Genomic DNA, 22,562 nt, shown 5'->3' with positions numbered 1-22,562 from the left:
CTTGTACCCTCCGTTTTGACCGATCTCGTCCCGTTAGCGGCATTTGACCGCTCAAGATGCCTTACCGGAGAGTTTTGTCAGCTCTGAGACGAAGATCGGCCCGCCGGTTTCTGTTTAGAGTTGCTGAAGAGTTTCTCTGATGACTTTAGGTGGAGGCAGGCTAACACTACCTATGCACTTCCAGCGTTTGAGCTAAGCTAATTAGTGGTGCACCAGCTCTGCCAGTATCTCCCTTGTTACTGCACGCACAGTGGAAAGGATGGTGTCTATCTGGACTCGGGAGTGAGGCAAGACATGAAAAAAAATGTTGGCGTATCCCTTTAAGACAAGTGTGATAGATGTGATTTCAGGAATTAAGAAATGAGCAGTGGTGACATCACAGTGTGTATCTGTTGTAAAAACACCAAGGGAAACAGTATATGAGAGGAAATAAAACTGCTCCACTGAGAGAGGGTTGTGATGTTGGTTCCTCTGTGTCTGTAAAACAGTTACCACTGTGAGTTAGACTCTCACTCCTCAGCCCTTGTGTCCTGATGCTGAGTAATAAGTCAGTCGCACACTCTTCTTCTACAGTCACTCCTCATGGAAGCTGCTCAGCCGCTGTTTGATGGACATGAGTTTTCTGCCCTGGGTTGGGAGGCTCACAGTTTACACCAGTTTTTTTTTTTTTTTTTATAAAAATCCCATCTCTGAGTGATGGATGAGAGGTTGCCATAGCAACAAACACATCTCTTGGCAGAGTAGTAGGATGCCCTCTCACCCAAAACAGCCTCCTCACTCAGCGCTCCAGGGGTAGTTGAGCTTGTGTAAAGATTCTGAGCACACACAGGTGAAGACACGCACACACACACATAGGCCTACACACACACAGTGCAGCATTACATAACATCAATAATGCATAAATAATATGAACAGCCTCAGCCCGACTTCTCTCTAATTCTCAACACCGCACTGACAGGAACGGATGGGCAACAACCATTCAGTGGACAGAGGTGAATCTGACACATCGACACAAATCATCCCCTCGGATTTATAAGGTGGAGTGGATGTGACATATTGAGCTTTAGAGTGTTTGCTTTTCAATAGCAAAACTGATGTGGAATAGCTTCTTAGATTAAAATGGCAGACACCATAAAAAATACAAAAACCTAACAAATACCTGATTTTTATTTGGAGCATGTCAGATCATGACAGAACCTTACAAAACATGAAAAGAAATGATTCACTCATCATTCGTTTAAAAACATCACATTAAGTCTTGTAACTGTCTACATGTATGAGCAAGTTCAACTGAGAGACTTTTTATGACATATATTTCTTGTTCTATGATGTTTATCTCCCTCTTAAAAAGAGCACTGCAGGCTATGTATAAAGGTCAATTTGAAATATTTAGGGGCCAATTATATAAAGGAACCATCCATTTCAGGTCAGACAGCAAATAAGTGGCAGGTCAGTATAAAGGTTGTCACAGAATAAAAACAAGTGAATACCTGTAATTCAGTTTTAACAAAAAAAAAAAAGGGTGAATAGAACTAATGTGAATGTTCTGACTCTTAATGACTTTTAAGTTTCATGTTTGAAATATGTCACAGTATAGCACTTTGAGAGCATCCTATCGCTGCCCCACGGTGGGCCTGCAGAGCTAGGCTCCATTACTCTGAGAGCTCATTACAGCACACAGTACATCACATTTAAAACACTCTGCACTTACTCTGAGTTAAAGAGAGGTAAAAGAGCAATGAAAAGGCCCTGATTGCTGGGCTCTATGTACATAATTATACTACGGAGTGGGAAAACTGATATGTTCAGTTAATTAATGGACTTGACTTTCTGCTTGAAGGTAGCCGGCTCTCTTCTTCTGTGGCCCCCTGCTGGTCGATGTCAGATCACACAGTGGTGAAGGTGAAGCGGGTGACATGGTGGTAGTTCTCACCAGGACGCAGGAGACAGTCAGGAAACAACACCTGGACACAGACAAACACACACACACAAACACAAAAACACAGGGGATGTAGCTGGTACCTGTGTTAACAGTTGCAAAGAGTTGTAGATCACTTTGCTTGGCTGACTAACACTCAACTAGAGTTTCTTAATTTTTATTTTCATTTCGGACATGTTAGTTAAATCAGACTTCATCACACTTCATCTCAGTTTAAAGGGACAACGAGGAGTTTCTCCAGCGGCAGAACGAAAAATTCCGCGACAATAAAAAAGTCTCATATTAATGTGGATGAATCTACGCTACCCACACTTGTTAATGGGCCCATTTTCGATAAATATATTGTTTTGTCTCTATCGTTATTTTGTTATTATTAGTGGTGGCGGAAATGCTGGGCGAGCCGACCAGCATTTCCTTACTTTCGGTTTCGTGGCGAGTCATGAGAATAACGCCGCCGAATCACTGTTTATGGTGGGAACTACGATGGTATGTGATCGTCTTCCAACCTCTGACTTTAATTCTTGATGAATGAAAACATGAGTCTGTCTTGCGCCGGTCAAAGAATTTCACGGTGCGCGTAGGGTCACAAATGTAGTGTGAAAACACTTCGCTTTTCCAAAACTCCTCGTTGTCCCTTTAAGTAATACAGCAACATGGTCGAAAAGGAAAGCGGGAGAAGCAAAAGCTTATCTAGTCCCGCCCCCGGTACCCTCAGAATACATTCTCTTCATCAAATGTTTCTCTTTTGACAGTCCAACATAACATGATACAACAGCAGATAGTACAGAGCTGCAGTCCAGTTCCAGACTGTCAAAACAGATCACATGTGTGTCTGTACACGTGTCCATATTGGTCCATCTTACGTGAACAACAGCCTCGTCTTGTTGTCTGGCATGTCTCAGTCCCGTATTCGTGTGGTTCAACGGCAGAGATCGATTGCAGTGATTTGATTGGTTGGCTTAATCTCCAGGTCAGAACATTATATGAATTTCGAGCTTTCGCGAACTTAAATAGTCAATGTTCTGTTGCCACTTGTTCCCTTCTGACACTGATTGATGCATGTGTATCAGTACCAAGAACTGATCTTATATACCCAACCCAGATGTGATATGACTGATGCATTACACACTATACAATCTTTCTTTGATCTAATCTGACTCTCGGTCATATTCAATATTCAATAAATAAATGTAGGAATAAATAACATCTCCTGCACTGCTTGTCCTTACATTACCTTTTCATCGATGGGGCTTTCTTGTGGAGTATGTTGCTAAATTGCTGACATTTTGATAACTGCTCATGTTACACAATTTCCCAGAAATCAATCCTTCCTCACTGCTCTAAAACAGTAGAGCTGCCAGCGGCTGCACAGCACAGCTTCCTGTGTGGATCATCTTTTTAGAGGATAGAAGAGGAATTGATTTCAGGTAACCTGCTGTTTAAACAGGTTTATGAAGTATTAATACATTACATTATATCAGACAGTGTACTGGTATCTAAAACACTATCTGAATCATTTCCAACGGTAGCATCTGAACAACTCCACTAACAGACTGAACACAGATAAACCCTAATGTTTGAGTAAACATTCACCACCACCCAATTTACTTGTGAAAAACAAGACACTTGTCTCAAACAACTGTCCTCATCAGCTGCTACACACCTGCTGTGGCTGAGCTGTTTCAATCAGGAAGGTCTAACTCATGGTTTCATTTTGGTTTTTCGTGTATCACATTATTACTGAATTACGTTTAAAGGTCCAGTATGTAAAATGAAGGGTAAAACCCAGACATCTGGCGTTCAGATCCGAGACTGCAACTACTCACTCGCGCTCACCCCTCCCGTCAGCAAAGTGACAAAAAACATGTTTACCACGACTGGGAGTATTTCAGGAGTATGGAGCGATGAGGTGAAGATCTAAAACATTTTACGATATGTCTGCTGTTTCCTCCTCCTTCTTCTTTCCTTCCACATTCTTCTTTGTTGGTTTACTTATGAACGCGAGACTCGCAAAATCTGCTCTCTGACTGGCTGGATTTTGCGTTCGGGCTGCCGTACAAAGATGGCGACACTCTAAAGCAAGACCCTTGTTATATGTTTATATAAAAGAATAATTATAAGGCTACGAAAACCAAACTAATTTTATTTTATAGCGATTATACACTTACACAAATATATTCATGGGTAGTATATTCAGATGTTGCCAATAACCTTTGCCAAATATTACACACTGGACCTTTAAAGGTGTTCAGAAATGGCAGTTTGTCCTGCGCCTCCTTCTACGAGTTTCCACGAATTGCTGCACGAGTTTACCCGAGTAAGGAAAACAAATTTGATTGGTCGTTATCAAGCGGGCAGGATATTCAACATTTGGGGCGAGACCGAGCTCGGTGTGTGTGTGTGTGTGTGTGTGTGTGTGTGTGTGTGTGTGTGTGTGTGTGTGTGTGTGTGTGTGTGTGTGTATGTGTCCCAGATGTTGATTGATGGATGACCGATCTAATAGTATTGGCTGATGAATCGTGAGCAACATGACACATAATTCGTGTGCCTGCATTATCCAATGTGAAAAAAACGACCCCACTTTCATCCCGGATTTACTCTAGAATTTTGTACAGTTTGGGCTACATTGTCTGATAGATGAGTTATTACACTAATGTTAAGACCCACAGTGGGCTCAAATTAAATTTTCTTTTCTGAATACCTTTAAGAACAATCATCACCATCACCATCATCATCATCATCATACCTGGTTGACAGCATCAGGCCAATTCTGTGTCTCCAGACAGAAGGAGCAGTGCTTCCCGTACTTGGCCCCGCCCTTTCCTATGATGGAGCCGTCCAGGTAGTTGGCAGTGTAGAACTGGACTCCTGGTTGGCTGCTAGAAACCTCCAAGACACGCCCACTGGCCGGGTGACTCACCCTGAGGTTAATAAGGAAGTTTCCTTTATTCAAGATAAAGTCATGTGTGTTGTTGTATGTGACTGTGTGTAAAAGCGTGTGTGTGTGTGTGACTGTGACCTGGCAGCGTGTCTCTCTGTCCAGGCGTCCCCAGGTGATGACAGACAGAAGTTGTGGTCAAACCCTGGACCTGGAACCTCCTTCAGCCGAGGGCCAATCGGAACAGGCTTCCTGAGGTCAAAGGGCGTGGCCTCCACTGCTCTGATCTCTCCTGTGGATACATGAAGTTATTAAAGGGATACGGCATTTTTTTTTCGTGTCTTGCCTCACTCCAGAGTCCATGACCAGCAGATAGACACCATCCTTTCCACTGTGCATGCAGTAAAAAGGGAGATACAGCAGAGCTGGCGCACCGCTAATTAGCTTAGCTCAAACACTGGAAGTGCATAGGTAATGTTAGCCTGCCTCCACCTAAAGTCATCAGAGAAACTCTTCAGCAACTCTAAACGGAAACCGGCGGCCGATCTTCGTCTCAGAGCTGACAAAACTCTCCGGTAAGGCATCTTGAGCGGTCAAATGCTGCTAACGGGACGAGATCGGTCAAAACGGAGGGTTCAAGCAAAGACGGTTTATTTTGGTTCAAGCTAGCTACATCGAGGGTAGGTTAGCTTCCTATTTCAAAGTAAAAGCACAAATTCTATCGTCATGGTTTTCTGTAGGTAAAGGGCAACGGGTGTTTTATTTTGTGAAAGTAACCGGAAGTGCGTTGGTCACAACGGCTAGCTTGAGTAGCGCCAAATTCATCTGAACAAAATTGTAAACAGCTGGTATTTAGACAAATTAACGACACACTGCTGATCTAAACGACTACTTTCTCGCCTAAAAATGTTTGAAATGTCGATAAAGTGATATATTTACAGAGTTTAGAGCTAAAATGAAATCAGTCGCAGGACTTATCTCTACACTTCTGACTGCTGATTTCGGCTCGGGTAGGAGGCAGGCTAACACTACCTATACACTTCCAGCGTTTGAGCTAAGCTAATTACGGGCAAAACGGGCTCTATCTCCCTTGTTACTGCACGCACAGTCGAAAGGATGGTGTCTTTCTGCTTGTCATGGATGAAAAAAATGTTGGCGTATCCCTTTAAGTTTGGATTCTTTAGGGGAAATTTACACAGAGAGGAATAAAATGTTCTCAGAAACACAGGCTGCAGTGTGTAATTATCAGAGCAGAACAACCTAAACGATGTTAGAGAAAGTAGTGAAAACACAGTAATAACTAACCCCCCCCTATAGACTGAAGCAGGCGAGTCACAGCGTGTTAACTAGACTTCATCCTCACATATAAATCATGCATTAATCATACACAGTGTCGACTTCACACCTGACCGCCGCAGCACACAGGAGAGGACACGGATTCAAGTGTTTGTGCTCTGTGCTTTTGTTCAGTGGTTATAAATAACAAATGACATTAACTGAACAGTAACACCTGTCTATAACTTGACTGGGTGCTGCTTTTATTCTGAATGTCAAAGCTGTGTATCACATTTCTTTCTCCAAATATTACTTCATCTCACACATGTCTATACTTGGTTTTTTATCAGATTTCCACCTCAGTGATTTCTTCTAGCATGCGCCAACCCAGCTGTGACATAAACTCCATAAGATTTTATTATATCTACAGGTGTTTCCATCACTATACAGATGTTCTGCTCATGTTTCTATCAACGAGACAGAGATCAGGAGAAGTCTCAGCTCTAGAAAACCTCATCTTCTCCTCCAGGTCATTCAGACGATTCAGTCCATGGTGTCAGAGATCGTGTCTGCTATCCGTTTTTAAAACCACTGCTTTCATGTGAAAACCATGTGTCATCAATTCATTGTTTCATGGCAACTAATCATCACCATCAACAAAGAGCTGCATTGTATCATAGGACACACTGTCGTAGAAATAATTCACTATAATTGCTAGCTTGCTGTGCTGTGTGTTCTCTGCAGGCCTTTGTGTGTTCAGTGTGGGCAGGGTGACGCTGTCTCTTTAAGAATGATTTTTATGCAGTGAATAACTCTTTATCTTTGTATTTATTTTTATCTTTTCATTTATTTGACCTGCACCTTGATAAAAGAACTACTTTCCCGCAGTTTCTGGACATTTAGTGACTATAAAGAGTCAGACAGCAGAAGGTCTTTCCCTTAAAGGGATAGTTCAACATTTTGGCAAACTGGCCCATTGCCATAATCCCTATAGTTTTAGTAGTAGGGTCATTACCTTTATTTGTCGGTGCAAGCTATTTTTAGAACGGTGGAGCAGAGCCGCGAGCTGCTCAGAGCTACGCTACGGAAGCTCATGGGATTTCTTGGTTTCCCTCATCAAACTCATCAAATACACAATCCAACAACTCCAAAACGCTCTGGTGGACAAGTTGTGACCTGCACATTCACCACGCTATGAGATAATAATGGAACGTTATGAGACAGAGTTGTTTTAGAGGTAAATGCAGAGGCTGCTTGCTGAAAAACTGCCCTTGACAGGAACGTGCATCAACGGTTTCGCATGAATTTACCTCGAAAACAACTCAGTCTCGCAAAGTTCCGTTATTATCTCATAGCGTGGTGAATGTGCAGGTCACAACTTGTCCACCAGAGTGTTTTGGAGTTGTTGGATTGTGTATTTGATGAGTTTGGTGTGGGAAAGCAAGGAATTCCATTAGCCTCTGTAGCACAGCTCTGAGCAGCTCACGGCTCTGCTCCGCCGTTCTAAAAATAGCTTGCACCGACGATTAAAGGTAACAAACCTACTGCTATGACTATAGGGATTATGGCAATGGGACAATCTGCCAAAATGCTGAACTATCCCTTTAACTTAGCTGTCACAGTGTCGACCATGGCAGTTTCATCCTCTTACAGCTGTGTTCAGCCTCCTGCTCTCTGTTTACCTACAGTCCGTTGCGCCACAGCGATTAAATGATTTTCAGATGTTGTTCTTCTTCTGACGGAATCATCATAAATCCAGGTTAAAGACGAAATGAGATCATAGCTGAGGAGAAGCCGTGCTGAGCACTGACTGAGCGTCAGCGATAAGACAGGCAGTGCGGGTCGGAGAGCATCCTTCTTAACGTCACTGCCTCACAGCTGGGTATACTGTACTGTAGATTTTTGCAGAAGCTTTGGAGAAGCTTGTTTTTGAGCATGAACAGAGGACTGAGATATAAAAGAGAGAAACACAGATTTACTGTAAATACAACTTCATCCCAGCCCGGAGCCCTCCTCCTGTTGGAGATCTGACAGGCAGAGAACACAGGGCGGGAGCACTGAGTACACACCACTAATTTTGACTGCGCATTTATTCCAGATTTTTTAAGTCATGCTCTAATTCGGCCTTTGAGGTGGATTTCCATTGTAACACTGATCCTGTGATATAAATAGGCCGTCATTAACTCCTCTGTCTCCAGGGGAAACCAAAGCTAATTGCAGAGTAATGAATGTTTGTCTGACAGAGCATGAAGAAACACTCCCACACAAAAGTACAAGTGTTCGAGCTTCCACACGTCGTACTAACAGTTATTACAGCAAGCATACACCATAATTAAAGCTAATACTGTGCCAAGCGCAAAGAGTCATTGACAGTCACATAAAACTGCAACAGAGAGACAACAGCGCTGATCTCCTGACACAGACACAGAGTGTTTAGTGGAGAAGATCATTCTGCTGTGCAGCTAAAAAAAAGACAAGATGTCAGTCTGAGAAAAAACATAAAGAAGTAGGGCTGGGATGATATGCTATTCTCCCGATTCGATTTGATTTGATTTAAACTGCGATTCTACGATATTGCCGATTTTTTGTCTGCATTTTTAACATTTATCTGCACACAAATATTGTAGGAGCCTATACATTAACATACTCTATTATAAAGTGAACTTAAACCCTTTTCAAAACCTGTACTTTCTGTATGTAAAAAATGCTAACAAATGCACATTGCACAATATAAAAAAAAAAAAAAAATCTATTTAAAAATCGTCAAAAAAGATATCGCAATATTTATATGAATAGATTTTTTCTTCCACCCCTATAAAGAAGCATAATGTCGACATGGTGAATTTCCTCCCAGAAGGTTAGTGCTCCACTTTTTATTTGAGAAAAAGAGAAAAAGAAAAAACATCTGATACCTGCTGTTGTTGAGCTGGAACTGATTAGCTGTACCAGTGTTTTACTGCACAAACAGTATGTGATGTGTGAACCTCATGTTTTCAAGGGCTGATGTGGGATCAGGTTTACTGCGTCCACACACAATACCCCAAACTGATAGGGCTGAAAATTAACTTTAGAAATGCTTGCATCAATCAAAAGGGAAAGAATGAAATATTGTTAATTGCATGTAAGATGTTGGAAAGAGACCAAAGCAGGAAACAGAGATCAGATGGACTGAGCTAAAATGTGCTTGTTGTACATAAACATTTAGACAGCTTCAAAGTTTCTCTCAACTCTCTGTTTATGACACACAGCTGCACAAGAAACATTTAGTGACCATGTGTTCAGTTCTTTTTGAACGACCTAACTGGGTGAACTCTCCCACTTCTCTCTGTATTGATGTAACCTGCTGAGCCTGAACAAGAAACAATGTGGAACTGTTCAAATATTTGAAGTGAACTTTATGGATTTACCCTTCGTTGTCAGGAACTCGGAGCATTAGAAGCTTTATGTCACATAATAAAGATGTGGACAAAATCGTTGGTACTCTTGTGTTAAATATATAAATTCCCACAGTTCACGCTGAAATAACTTGAAACTGACAAAAGTAATAATAACCTCCGACTTGAAAAAGTGCAATCAAACGCCACCTCAAGTCAGAACTCCAACTCGGCGAAGTCGGAGAAAAAAAATCTACCCCGACTTCACCAAGAATCAGTTGTCTGACGTCACACCGCCTACAGTAAAACATCAATTAAAATGCATTTAAATGCCAAAATACATTAAAAAGTCATTTTTTAAAAAATTATTTTTGTGCCCTTTATAATGTTTTTATGCCTTACGTGAAGCACTTTGAATACAAAGTTCGTTCTGGACTGGTCCCCCATGTTTTTGGTCATTCTGCCGTGGTGCGTCTCAAACGCTTTGAAGTCGGAACTCTGAGTTTTCAACTGGGAAAGATCCGAATTCCGACTTGTCTCAAATGCAGCATTAGACCGGGCTTCCTGACACTGGGCAGCACATTTGGCTCCAGAATGCCTTGATAGTCTTGAGATTTCATTGTAATCTGCACAGATTCTGTGTACAATGAGCTGATGGGAGAACGTCCTTTGGTCTTTTACTTTTGTCAGTTTCAAGTTGTTTCAGTGACAATTGTGAGTTTTTCCTTCTTTGACAGAAGCGTACCAACCATTTTGTCCACGTCAGTAAATCAATGTGTGTTGCATTCGAGCATTTAAAAAAAAAATCTGGTGTATCTAAACTTAATTCTCATCAATCAGTGTTGTACCTGTAGGGATGGATGTGTCGTCCACAGGCAGGTAGGACTGAGCACTGATGGACACCTGGTGGTCGTAGATGTCTGCTGCACCCTGCGCACACACACACACACACACCTGTCACCCTCCACACACACCTGCTGCTCTTTTCCTTAGTCAGATTTCCTTACTGAGAAAAGACAGACAGACAGACAGACAGACAGACAGACTGACTGACTGACTGACTGACTGACTGACTGACTGACTGACTGACTGACTGACAGACTGAAGAGTTTTTACCTGTCCAGCCAGGTTGAAGTAGGAGTGGTTGGTCAGGTTGATGGGGGTGGTTTTAGTTGACCTGGCTTGATAGTCAGCAGTTAGTGTTTCACCCTGAAAACACAGTTCAGATCTTACTGAGCTCACGTACACATCTGTAAACCATCTATTTATATTCAAATCAACAAAACATCTGCCTGGTTATAAGTTTGTGACAAATATTTAAAAGGGACAACGAGGAGTTTCTCCATCGGCAGAACGAAAAATTCCGCGACAATAAAAAAGTCTCACGTTAATGTGGATGAATCTACGTTACCACTTGTTAATGGGCCCATTTTCAATAAATATATCGTTTTGTCTCTATCGTTATTTTGTTATTATTAGTGGTGGTGGAAATGCTGGGCGAGCCGACCAGCGTTTCCTTACTTTAGGTGTTGCGGCGAGTCATGAGAATAACGCCGCCGAATCGCCGTTTATGGTCGGAACTACGACGGTATGTGATCGTCTTTGAACCTCTGACTTTAATTCTTGATGAATGAAAACATGAGTCTGTCTTGCGCCGGTCAAAGAATTTCACGGTGCGGAGGCTCATAAATGTAGTGAGAAAACACTTTGCTTTTCCAAAACTCCTCGTTGTCCCTTTAATTTACTCAACATTTACATCAGGTTGTTCAGTTTTACCATTTTGATTTCACATTAAACTGAATCATCCATGGGACAAACCCCCTCACACTGAGGCAGATCATCTAACACACACAAAAAAATCTGGAATGAGCTAGTGAGCAGTTTGGTTGTGAATCAGGTGTTTACCTGTAGGGTGTAGGTGACGGACACCTGGACCTCTCCAGGATAACCCTGGTCTCCATCTGGACTGGTGAGACTCAGCTGCACACCACCCTCCACTGCTGCAGCCAGCCAGATAGCCTGTCAGACACACACAGTTATGCACTTTATGAAGCAAAATCAGTGGTTTTTACCAGATGTTAAACGGTGCAACGTTCTAGATTTACAGGAAGCACATGCAGATCTTCACTGGTGCACAGGTATCTAGATATGAGATATGAGGCCTCATCAGTCTGATGGAGAGCAGTCAAGAAGTTGAAGCTGCTCATTTCATTATTGCAGTATCAGGAAAATCTCCACTTCATTCTCACATTTTGACTGTTTTCCTGTAAAATGGAGACTTTCCTGGCCTTCTTTGAGGCATTTCTCTTGGAAAACAGATCCAAATTCAAAGCAAACATCGCAAAGAAATGGCACATCTTTTGGGGCACGACCCACACGTTTAGCTTTACATCAGTAAATAAATGTTTTACAATGGACCGATCAATCTACATTAATTATTTATTTTTTTTAAAGTTATATAACCTGGTTACGGTACATGACAAAGATACTTCACTTCTCTAAACCGTCTTTGGTTAGGGTTAGAGAGGTCAGGGGCGCATTGCATTGTGGGATGCAGTAGCCTACACAATGTAGACTGGTCAGATTGGTCAAATCATGGATCTATACATACATGGGTCAGATGCATACTGGACATATTTTCCAAATCAGTACGACATCTGTTTTTTTTTTTTTCGCATACTGCAGATTGTGCTTTTGTTTGCATACTGTCTACTACATACTATATTTTGGCCAAATCAGTAGGCGACATACAGCACTAGCAGCACAGTATGTGGTTTTGAATATAACCACAGTGTCACAGCATCAGCTGCACTGCTGTGAAGAGTTCATGTGTGCTCCTGCCCCGGCTTGGCTGATGGCTGCAGTTACAGCCATCGTGTCACTAATGCAGTGGTTCCTCACCTATAAGTATATTTTTTGGGCTTTCTTGCCTCTAATGGACAGGAGAGTTGAGAGAGAGACAGGAAATGGGAGGCAGAGAGGGGGGAATGACACGAAGGATAGGGCCGCTTGACACGGGATTCGAACCAGGGCCGCCTGCAGTGAGGACTATTAGCTCCACACATGGGGCGGGTGCTCTACCAGCACCGCCCCTCAAGACCCCATTTTGATCACGACTGCATGTTAATCAAGATGCACCAGCTCATATTTTATGATGCATTTTATTTGAACTCAATTTATATCCGAGAAAGTGAAAGTATAGAATAGAATCAGTATTTTTTTTTCAATTACTAGACATTTCAGGCGACCCCATTTGAATTCCAGACGACCCCACGTGGGGTCCCAACCCCAAGGTTGAAAAACTGCACTGAAAAATCTGCACTAATGAGTCTTATTTCTTGATCCTGCCTCAAGTCCCTTTAATAAAGGGGAGAAATTATTGACTGAAATAACATTTTTTTTTACTTTTTTGGGGGAGTTCAGTTACTATCAAACTAAAAATAACTTTCATTACAAAATGAAGTGGAGGCACAAGCCAATAGAAGACAGCAGAAGTCTTATCCAATAATTTGCCAAGAAGATAAAAGTGTTCGATATTTTCAGTGCATAAGAGTCATGCATCAAGTGTTATAGCATTAAGAGGAGCCATAGACAGTCCCAGAAGGTCATATAAATACGAATGACAGTACTATGATCTCAAATTAATTTTACTGTTTAAAATACTGTTATATGTATATTCACAAGTTTATTCTTAACTACAATGTACCAGTCACAAGTGGTCAGCTATGAGGAGTTCACACCTATGTCCCACAGTTACCATTGTGTTAAGTGATCTCATCTCACTTTCCTGTTCAACATAAAAATACAGTGATGCATTTCTCACATGGGAAACGTCATCCTCACCACTCTCAAGGCAGTTCTCAGGGCTTTTTTCATTATGACACTAAATCACCTCCTCAACAGGCAACACCCTGTTGATGTGTCAAAACCTGCAAATTCACTTCAACAACGTAACATGTTTGTAAAAATAACACTGTATGACTTTTTACTGCACCATGACTGTGTCGACCTCTCAGCACTTCACTGAACTCTATCTATTCCACAATGTGTGGGAATGAGAAGTCTGTAGAAAATAGTTTTTAGAGTTTTTAGACTAGGAACATGGTTCATCCAAAATATTTACTGTAATGTAGACAGTGTTTGGCATTTGATTCAGACACTTTATGTATTTATACATTTTCACTGTATGATATTTTCACTGCTATGTTTCATTTTTAGTAGATATAATGTGCTACTTGCAATTTTTGGATTTGTGTGTAGAGTTTTAATAAAACGAGTCTTAGTAGAAACATTTGTGAAATAAGCCGTTATTGTAAAACTGAGGAAAACAGAATGATAAACTATGAATCAGAAAATAGAGAAACTAAATTATATAATCAAACTCAGAAAATGAAATAAATAAGTATGTGAGTGACGGACATTTCTCTGTACATAAATGAAGAAACTAAGTTTAAAGACTGGATTGAAAACACTTTGCAGTGCAGCTGTGTATCACGGCGAGTGAGAACTCTAATGAAGCAGTAAACTGTATTAATGAGTTGTCACAATGGGATGAGACACATCAACACAATGAGAAAATGTCTTGGGTGAAAGGTGTGAACAAATCCAATGAGAAATGCTAATCTGTGTGGGGACAATTAACTGTTCTGAGAGCAGCATTAATACTTTTGAGAATTAGGTTTCTGATGTGAGAACTGCATCAAATTGACTGAGAAAACCTGTTAACACATGAGAGGGACGTGGAGCGCCTGAGTGCATCAGTGCACTCCACACTATTCTCCAGTGAATGAGGATTTTACCCGTTTGAAATAGAGAAAAAAACAAAAACAAAACTAGAGCTTCAGAAAATATGGTCCCAGTCTGAATACTAAACAACAACTCTTTATCTTCGGCTTATAGTTAAACTGCGTCATAATTAGTGAATGAATTTGTGAGGTCACAGTGTCACAGACGTGTTCCTGATTCCTGTGTTGACTGATTTCATTCAGAAGAACATGAGATCACTTTAACCTTTGGCCCTGACCACCAAAGTCTAACAGTTCATCTTACAGATACAGATAACTTCATGTATCCCAAAGAAATGGCAAATCAGTTTCTACAGTCCACCTCATGCAATCATTCACACAACTTGGTCTGAAAGTGCCAGAGGCAGCATGGTATGGCCTATGTGAACGAGTGCAGTTAAAATAATACAGATGGAAGAATAAAACACAGAGTACAGGCTAAACAGGCATAACTAAACAAAAAAATATCTAAAAATCTAAATCTAATTCCTCAAGGTGGTCTTGAGCTACCACGTTCAAGAGGATAAAACATGTTTCGTGAGGTTCACCACGACTCGAATTTGGACTCTGGTGCCAAAATATTAGAAGAACTTCTCTGAGATATCACAGTAACGTATGGACAGACAGAAACATGCCTCCATGAAGGTAGCAATGAAGTAAATGGAGGAATGGGAAACACTGAGAAAAAGTGAGGTGGGACAAGTGGCAGAGGACATGTGTTGAGTAGGTGGTACCTCACTGACACCTTTTCATTCAGTGCCGGGTGTCAAATGTATCTCCATCACATATACAGTATATATATATATCACATGAGATGCATATGAATGAGTATGAACGGTAACTTCTATCTTTGATATTAAAATCTAAGAGACCCTCATGATAAATCTGTCTTTATATTCTGTGTTTCATAAAATGAACAGTGTTCACTGATAGATTTCTATATTGAGATCAGCCTCAAAAATGTCAAGGACATTGTGGAGCTGTGTGACTGAAGAACGAAGCCTTGTTCACACAGCTCTGTGTGTGAACAGACACTTTACACTGAGCTAATTCCTCTTTGATTGCCACAGCGTGACCACATGCAGGCCGCCCCTCTTCTCTTTGCTTTACAGCTTCAGTTTAAAACACTGTCCTGTCTGATGTCCGTCCCATCACCTCAGGCAGTGCATTAATAAAAGCCTGTCTGTGTTGAAGCTCATGAGACAGCTTGTCTGACAGGCTACTTTAATCAGGACATTAAAGCACTGCCCAATTATTCCACACACCAAAAATAAAATCTCTAAAAATCATTTTCATTATTTTCTATTCATTTATTGATTCAATAAACTGTTCTGTTTTCTCTGAATTCTACTTTATTCACATTTAGTTATGGCAGAGGTCAGAGTGAGGGACACCATGTCGACTGAAGTACAGTAGTCAAAAGATTTCTCATTCAGTGTTTCTTCTTTATTTTTATTATTTTCTACAACTGAAGACATTAAAACTATAAGGGAATGGAATTATATAGTGAACACAAAAGTATTAAACAAAGCTGAATATGTTTTAGATTTTGGATTTCTTCTTTTTTTAACCTTCACTCTGTGGTCCAACTCATCCCAAACCATCTCAGTTGGGTTTAGGTCAATACACAGATAACACTTATGTGTTTACAACATAACTCCATATGTGTTCCTATCTACAATGCAGAAGGTGATAAAAATAAAGAAAGACCCAGAATGAGAAATTGTGTCCAAACTTTTGACTGGTAGTGTATCCCAACATCTACAGGATACAGACGTTCATGTTTCCTCAGGATGAACCCTACTGACTGGGGGGCATTTCCTCTGGCTACACCAGCAGGGGGAAATGTTGTCAACATCTGGTGAAATGTCTTAATATCTGCATTGGACAACCTTTTGGTCTTAAAGGGAAACTTCGTTTTTTTTTTTTAAACCTGGGCCCTGTTTTCATATGTTTTTCTGTATACGTGAGTGATGGATAATACAATTATTGAGGTGGCTCCCTCCCTCAATGAAAACATTCTTGGCAAATGTTTTCGCTTTCGTCCGTTTTCCACCGGTCCAAGAATTTGACCGGGCAAGTGGCTCCTGTCAAAGTTCACCCTATAAACGGGCATTTTTTTCACACTGACAGGCTCAGATAGTTACAATGAGTGTCCGACAACATACTAGAAAGGAGAAATGAACGTATCTCTCAACTTTTAGAGCGTCTCTTCTTTGACTGGCAGTAGTCATCCCCAGTCAAAGTGGCTGCAGACCCTGTGGTCGGCACGGCGACGGCGCAGACAGAGTGTCAGCATCCATTTGTAGCACAGCTAGCCAGAACTTCAGCGTGTTTGGTCAAAGTAAGGTAGTCTGTGAAAGCTGCACCAAGAGCAGCCCAACATTTTGTTGCTACAATTTGGAAATGCTCCGGTCGTCTCTCTTCACCTCAGTCAGGTAACAGTATTACCCACCGGTGTTTTGCCGCAAGTTATCGCAAGATTTCAGAACGAGATTTCTAGCGTGGTGAGATTTGGACACAGATCACAACAAACAGCGACCTCCAGGTAAAGGTAGAGAGATACGTTCATTTCTCCTTTCTAGTATGTTGTCAGACACTCATTGTAACTATCTGAGCCTGTCAGTGTGAAAAAAAATGCAGGTTTATAGGGCGAACTTTGATGGGAGCCACTTGCCCGGTTGAAGAGCGTTAGCTGGGCTGCAGGCTGCCTGCCCGGCTCAATACTGCAGCCACCTCAATAAAAGTATTATCCATCACTCACGTATACAGAAAAACATATGAAAACAGGGCCCAGGTTTAAAAAAAAAAAAAAAAACGAAGTTTCCCTTTAAGGTTCATGGTCCCCAGCTGATGAATTCCTCTTCCTCTCTTAAAGTTATGGTTGGTAATCATGTTCACAAACACTTTTTGGGTGAAATTGTCCTTCTATTCTGAGAGTAAGCAATACATTATGTATTCAGAAAAGGGAATGAAAATAATCAGCTGCAGGACTGACACAACTCTGACCAATCAATGCTTTTTGCTCCGGAAAGCAAAAACCAATCAGATGCCTTCATGTCTAGTTCTGCCTACGCCCAATCAAGATGCGGTCTCTCTCCCTCCTCGTCACCCTCATTTATCAAACTTGCATAGAATCTGGTGTAGATTCTGGTGTAAATATCAGTGTCACGTGTGATTTACTAAAAGTGTGTACGCTGCCGATTTCGGCGTAGAACCAACGTGGTGTTGATAAATCTGGTGGCTGAAAACGATCGTAATTTAAATGTCACACCCCACTCCGATATATTCCTGCTTTAGACATTAATAGTCATAGTTTATGTGATTGATACAAGCGTCACTGGTGGATGGAGGCTGCAACGCACCTATCACCGACCACATCAGGAAACCCAGAGATCTCATGAAATGTTCGGCTGATGGAGGGATGTGAAGTAGAACTGTTTTTCCAGAATCTCCAACCCTACCCTTACAGTTTTTCTCAATTGTTTACACACATTTTCTGAAAGCATGTCTCATACTCTCAGAACTTTACACACAAATCCAAAAACACACACACACACAATGGGCAAAACCCCTCACTTCTCCTGCAAAATGAAACTTTACATTTAAAACAATGTTATTTCTTCCTAAAAATACTATTTTAGTCTCAAATGACACACACAAACCATCATATGACTAGACATTTATAAGAACCAGTTGAACACTGATGTGCTGAGTGTAAAACACTATGATGAATGGAAAACACTTCTACACTTCTATTTTTTTTAACTGTAACTACAGACAGTAGGCTATATATATATAAATGTGTTGTAAAATTTTAGAATATTGTTTTGATACTCAGAACACTCAAATACACAGTAACAAATGAAATGCGTGAAGACGCGACCGAGGTGGGTGTGTGACGATGCAGCCGTGCTGATCTGACCACAAAAAAAAAAAACTATTTTGAAAGAGTGAACACATAATTTTGATGGGATGAGACTAACATGTAGCTCACCTAGTAGAGCAGCACTCTTTGTAGTCAAAGACTTTGTTCTAGTCTAGGTTTGAATCCTTCCATCAACATGCAATTTTGGTGATCAATGCATTTTCTTTTCTCATCGTCATTATGATCACTGCTATATATATATATATATATATATGTGTGTGTGTGTGTGTGTTTGTGTTACTGTATGTGTGTGGCCTCTCTCTGTTTGGTTTCTCTCTTTTTGGTGTCAGTCCACCACTGCCTGTTTCCCTTTTTTGCTAAAGCTCTGATTGCTAATTGTAAAACTGTGTGACAGGTGTTTACCCTGCATAGTAGGGAAACTAACTTTAGAATTTTGAATAACAGTCTGTTACTCGTGAAAACAAGAGATTTTCTTCATGAAAATTGTGCCAAACGCAGAAAATTGTGTGTAGTGTTTTGAAAAAAGTGTGTTATAGAACTGCAAATTGAGGGTAAAGCAGGAATTGTGCTTGTAGTTTAGCAGACTTGGTTCAGGGGGTTGGTGCATGAGTATCTATGTTGAGGCCATTGTGCCTCAAGAACCAGAAATTGTGTGTAAACAATTGAGGAAAAACTGTAATCCTCCTTTTTTCTTCAGTGCCATCATGAGGTTGCATTTAAGCTGTTATGTGAAACATCTTGACGACATGTGGATGGAATAGCTGCGTTCATGACACTTTGAGCATGAAGAATTCAGCTTCTAGTTCACAGAGCTGTGAACATGGCTGAGTGAAAAACACTGAATCAATAATCTGATGTTATCAGGCCGAGTTTGTTCATAGAGAGTGTTTTCTTCATTTATTTATGAACATTTATCCTCAGAGTAGATCAAAGGGCCGAGCAGAGTGTGCACAGTATTCGTGTGTTGTGTTTTGCTGTGTTATGTGTGTTGTGTGTACACCAAGCAGTGTTTTCTTCAGGAGGGTAAGAAACTGCAGGGAACAAGTCAAAGCACAGTGAGAGCACAGCCCAAAAAATGCAAGGGATTATGGGTATTATGGAGATACAGTAATGTTGGGTAACCAATTGTAATGCTTTGCAAACACCTGTCCATGATGATCCCTTCACTATTCCTCTGTGTGGTGTGTGCTGGTGTGTGAACACAACAGGCTGCATCAATACACCGACAGTCTGCACCAACTCGCTGTTATTTACCTGCAGCCGTGCTGAATTTTTCCACGCAGGTTTTATTTCAGTTTTACAGTTTTTCTCAATTGCTAAAACACTAAACCCTGTTGTCTGAACCAGATTCTCAGTTGCCTGAACCCACTGATTGAATCAGTCACTTCTTTTGGCAAAACCATCAGCACTTTTCACCTGTTAGACACTACGTACCAACACATTTTCATTGTGATGCACCTGTGTTGCATAATGCTGAGCACAGGTGGCAAAAGTCAAACACAAGTAAAGCACAAGTTTCACCGGTTGAACACAACAACTCAAAATTGATAACACTTGTGTCCAATGATGTGAGGGGCACATATACTGTAAGCTAGTTCAGGATGAAGTCCAGGTGGCTGATCCAGTACAGAGAAATGATGCTGTGGTTGAGTTGGTGCACTTCTCATTTCTATATTTTTATACTTTATTTTATTATTTTTACGTAGGCTTACTGCATACCAGTGCTAAATGCACAAGATTTCTCTTGTTTTTGTAATGTACAAGTGCTACGTGTAAAATGCACAGGATTTCTGTTTGTTTTTTTTTTACAAAAAACAGAAATCCTGTGCATTTAGCCAAAATGCACAGGTTTTTTGTTTTGCAACATGCATTTAGCCTACAGTGAACGATAAACATTTATTTCTACAGCTTCATGTGCTGAGCATTGTGTTTTCTATTTTTCTAGGTAGTGTTTAGTGACTGCTCAGTAGTGTTTTTAATTTTGATTGACTCGGGGCACGATTTGACAACATAGTTCAGTTTTGGGCACAGATTGAAGTGTTTTGAGGTGAAAGTTTGGTTTTGCAAGAAGAGTCTGAGGTTTTGTGAATGTAGCTTGAAAATTGGGGTTTGTGTTCACAGTTTAGAGAAAAGGAGAGAAGCTTTCGAGAAATGTGTCTTAGCAATCGAGAAAAACTGTATAGTAACTACACACTCCTTCAGGCTGATGAAACATAAACTCATGTCCTACCTTGTTGAAGCCTCTCAGTCCTCCATGCAGAGCATTGGGCCCGTTGTTGATGTCCAGCTGGAACTCTTTTCCCTCCATGACGAAGCGTCCGCGGGCGATCCTGTTGGCCACGCGGCCCACCACCGCTCCCAGGTAGCGCTTATCTGACATATAACCTGACAATAGGGATGTCACGATTTAACATTTTCTTGGTACGATTATTGTCAGAGAAATGATCATGGTACTATGATTATCATGATTATCATGATTATTATGCATTCATTAATTTCACAATACTATGAATGTGTAAAATCAAGTATAGTCAAAATATAATGACATTACACATTGTTTACACAAAATATTTCAAGTATCTATTAATATATGACCAATTCTTAATCCCCAGGGGAAATGTTTGAAATATTCAGGTCATAAATTGTCATCTATACCAAATGTTAACGTTTATTTTAATCTTTTTTTAATTAAAAATGACATGCTAACATTTAAATTCCTACCAATTCAATGTTACGTCAGTTAAATAACACGATTAATTGTGAAAACAAGTAATCGTGACATCCCTACCTGACAACACAACACACGTCACTCCTACTCTCCATCACTACAACAATACCTGGCTTTCAGTCATGTCAGTCCCTCTGAGTCCCTCAGCTCTGGACAGATGTCCCTGTACTGTTCTATCATATGTAGCTCTTACAGTTTTGTTTTAAAGACCACGTGGGGCAGAGATTTATGTGGTGGACAATGTCCCTGTGTTTGATTGTCCTTAGTTTAAAAGGTTTTTGGTGAAATTCATAACAACCAAGCAAATGGTGTTAGATGGAAATTAGCTCTCTGCTAAATCTGGTACACGCATTTTAACATTCTTCTGTTTAATGTCTGTGTAAACTGTCCATAAACTTAATAAAATAAAATAAATCAAGTGACTTAACGTAACAGTTAAACTACAGGAATACATCCAAACCATTAGTGGACAGTATATTATGGTGGCCGTTGTGTGATGTAATTTCTGTTGCATATAGTTATCTTATAGCATTTTATACATCTACTTTACATGTTAGTGTTTTTGGGCTTGTGAGGTCTCTTTGCAGCAGCTCATAGCTTCACTTTTCAGGGCTGCAGTCATTTCATCTCTAGGATCAAATCAGAGCTTCTCTCTGTGGACAAACAACCTGCTCTGCCTTCCTACAGAACTACAGTGACCATCATTTTTTAATCAATATCTAATTCCATAATCGACCATTTCATTGGACATAGACATCATTCCTATACCTTCCAGGTTGTCGTAGCCCAGGACTACATCCTCCGTCTTTCCGTCCGTCCCTCTGCTGCACACAGACCTGATGATGGCCCCCAGGGTCAGGACTTCCACTCGCACCTGGGGCGACTGGAGGACCCACAGGTCCACACTGCCCAGGCCCGACGCCTCCCCCCACGGCTGATGGCTCACCTCAGTCATCTTGGACTCTTTCAGCAACACAACAAGAAATAAAAACTTCACATATTCTTCACACATATTCTTTTTCCACACTGTTGTTTACTGTTGGGTAGAAGGTTCATGGTTTTGAGTGTATTTCTGTATCAACATCTACAACTAGAGTCAAGGTGTCTGGCTGTAGGCCACATCTTATCCCCTTCAGCAGAGGAAACATCTGGACCTTACTTTATAAAAATGAATAAAGAATAACTCTCCCACAATTCCTTGCTGCATCAACATTTAAAGTGGCTTATTGTTTCACTGTCATCTAACTGTAGAAAAAAAAAGTTTTATGTTTGAGAAAAATTAACTGAAACCCAAAACCATAAAAACAGACTTCTGCAATTATCATCATCATAACAATATACACTACTATAGCCGATTATGTCCCTTACCTGACATTACACGCAATTATGCAGCCTATGTACGTTGACAATGCACGCGCGTCTGAACGGCTAAACGACTTGTCACGAGTGTTGTCATGTGCACAACCACGGGTTCACACGTAAACACACTCAACTTGTGCAGTGCAGTGAAGTTAAACTTTCTGCTGTCATCACATGACTGATCACAACCTGTGTCTGTAACATCGGAGTCAGAGACAAACTAACCTACTAACCTATCTACAGCTGTGACTGCTCCGCTTCATGTGACTCACCTGAACACACACTCCATCAACAGACTTTGGATCAGTCAAAGACGGTTGGATCAGTCTATGCTTT

General features: G+C 40.8%; 2 protein-coding genes across 2 annotated transcripts in view; both read right to left on the bottom strand.

The window, feature by feature from the left end:
• Nucleotides 1-22,562, bottom strand: part of LOC310998082 (heterogeneous nuclear ribonucleoprotein L-like) — a 156,703-nt gene that overhangs the window by 70,580 nt on the left and 63,561 nt on the right. The gene's annotated exons all lie outside the window — the stretch shown is intronic.
• Nucleotides 1,175-22,392, bottom strand: LOC310998090 (galactose mutarotase-like). The gene is made up of 9 exons (XM_083987989.1): nucleotides 22,236-22,392; nucleotides 21,636-21,830; nucleotides 20,370-20,524; nucleotides 11,372-11,485; nucleotides 10,583-10,675; nucleotides 10,315-10,396; nucleotides 4,959-5,109; nucleotides 4,686-4,860; nucleotides 1,175-1,964 (listed from the first exon to the last, which is right to left on the bottom strand). The coding sequence occupies exons 1-9, from the start codon at nucleotides 22,240-22,242 to the stop codon at nucleotides 1,887-1,889; spliced, it is 1,050 nt and encodes a 349-aa protein (XP_083844115.1). The 5' UTR covers nucleotides 22,243-22,392; the 3' UTR covers nucleotides 1,175-1,886.

The sequence above is a fragment of the Trachurus trachurus genome (assembly GCF_905171665.1).
Source record: "Trachurus trachurus genome assembly, chromosome: 15".
Lineage (NCBI taxonomy): Eukaryota > Metazoa > Chordata > Actinopteri > Carangiformes > Carangidae > Trachurus > Trachurus trachurus.
The sequence above is the reverse complement of the archived record's forward strand: the minus strand, read 5'-3'. Positions and strand labels throughout refer to the sequence as shown.

Bases quoted from the DNA above. Each gene is read 5' to 3' on its own strand.
- LOC310998090 (XM_083987989.1), bottom strand. The intron at 5,110-10,314 runs GTACAACACTGA...ATGTATCCACAG, and splicing joins CGACACATCCATCCCTACAG to GAGAGATCAGAGCAGTGGAG. The intron at 4,861-4,958 runs GTCACAGTCACA...TATTAACCTCAG, and splicing joins ACAGAGAGACACGCTGCCAG to GGTGAGTCACCCGGCCAGTG.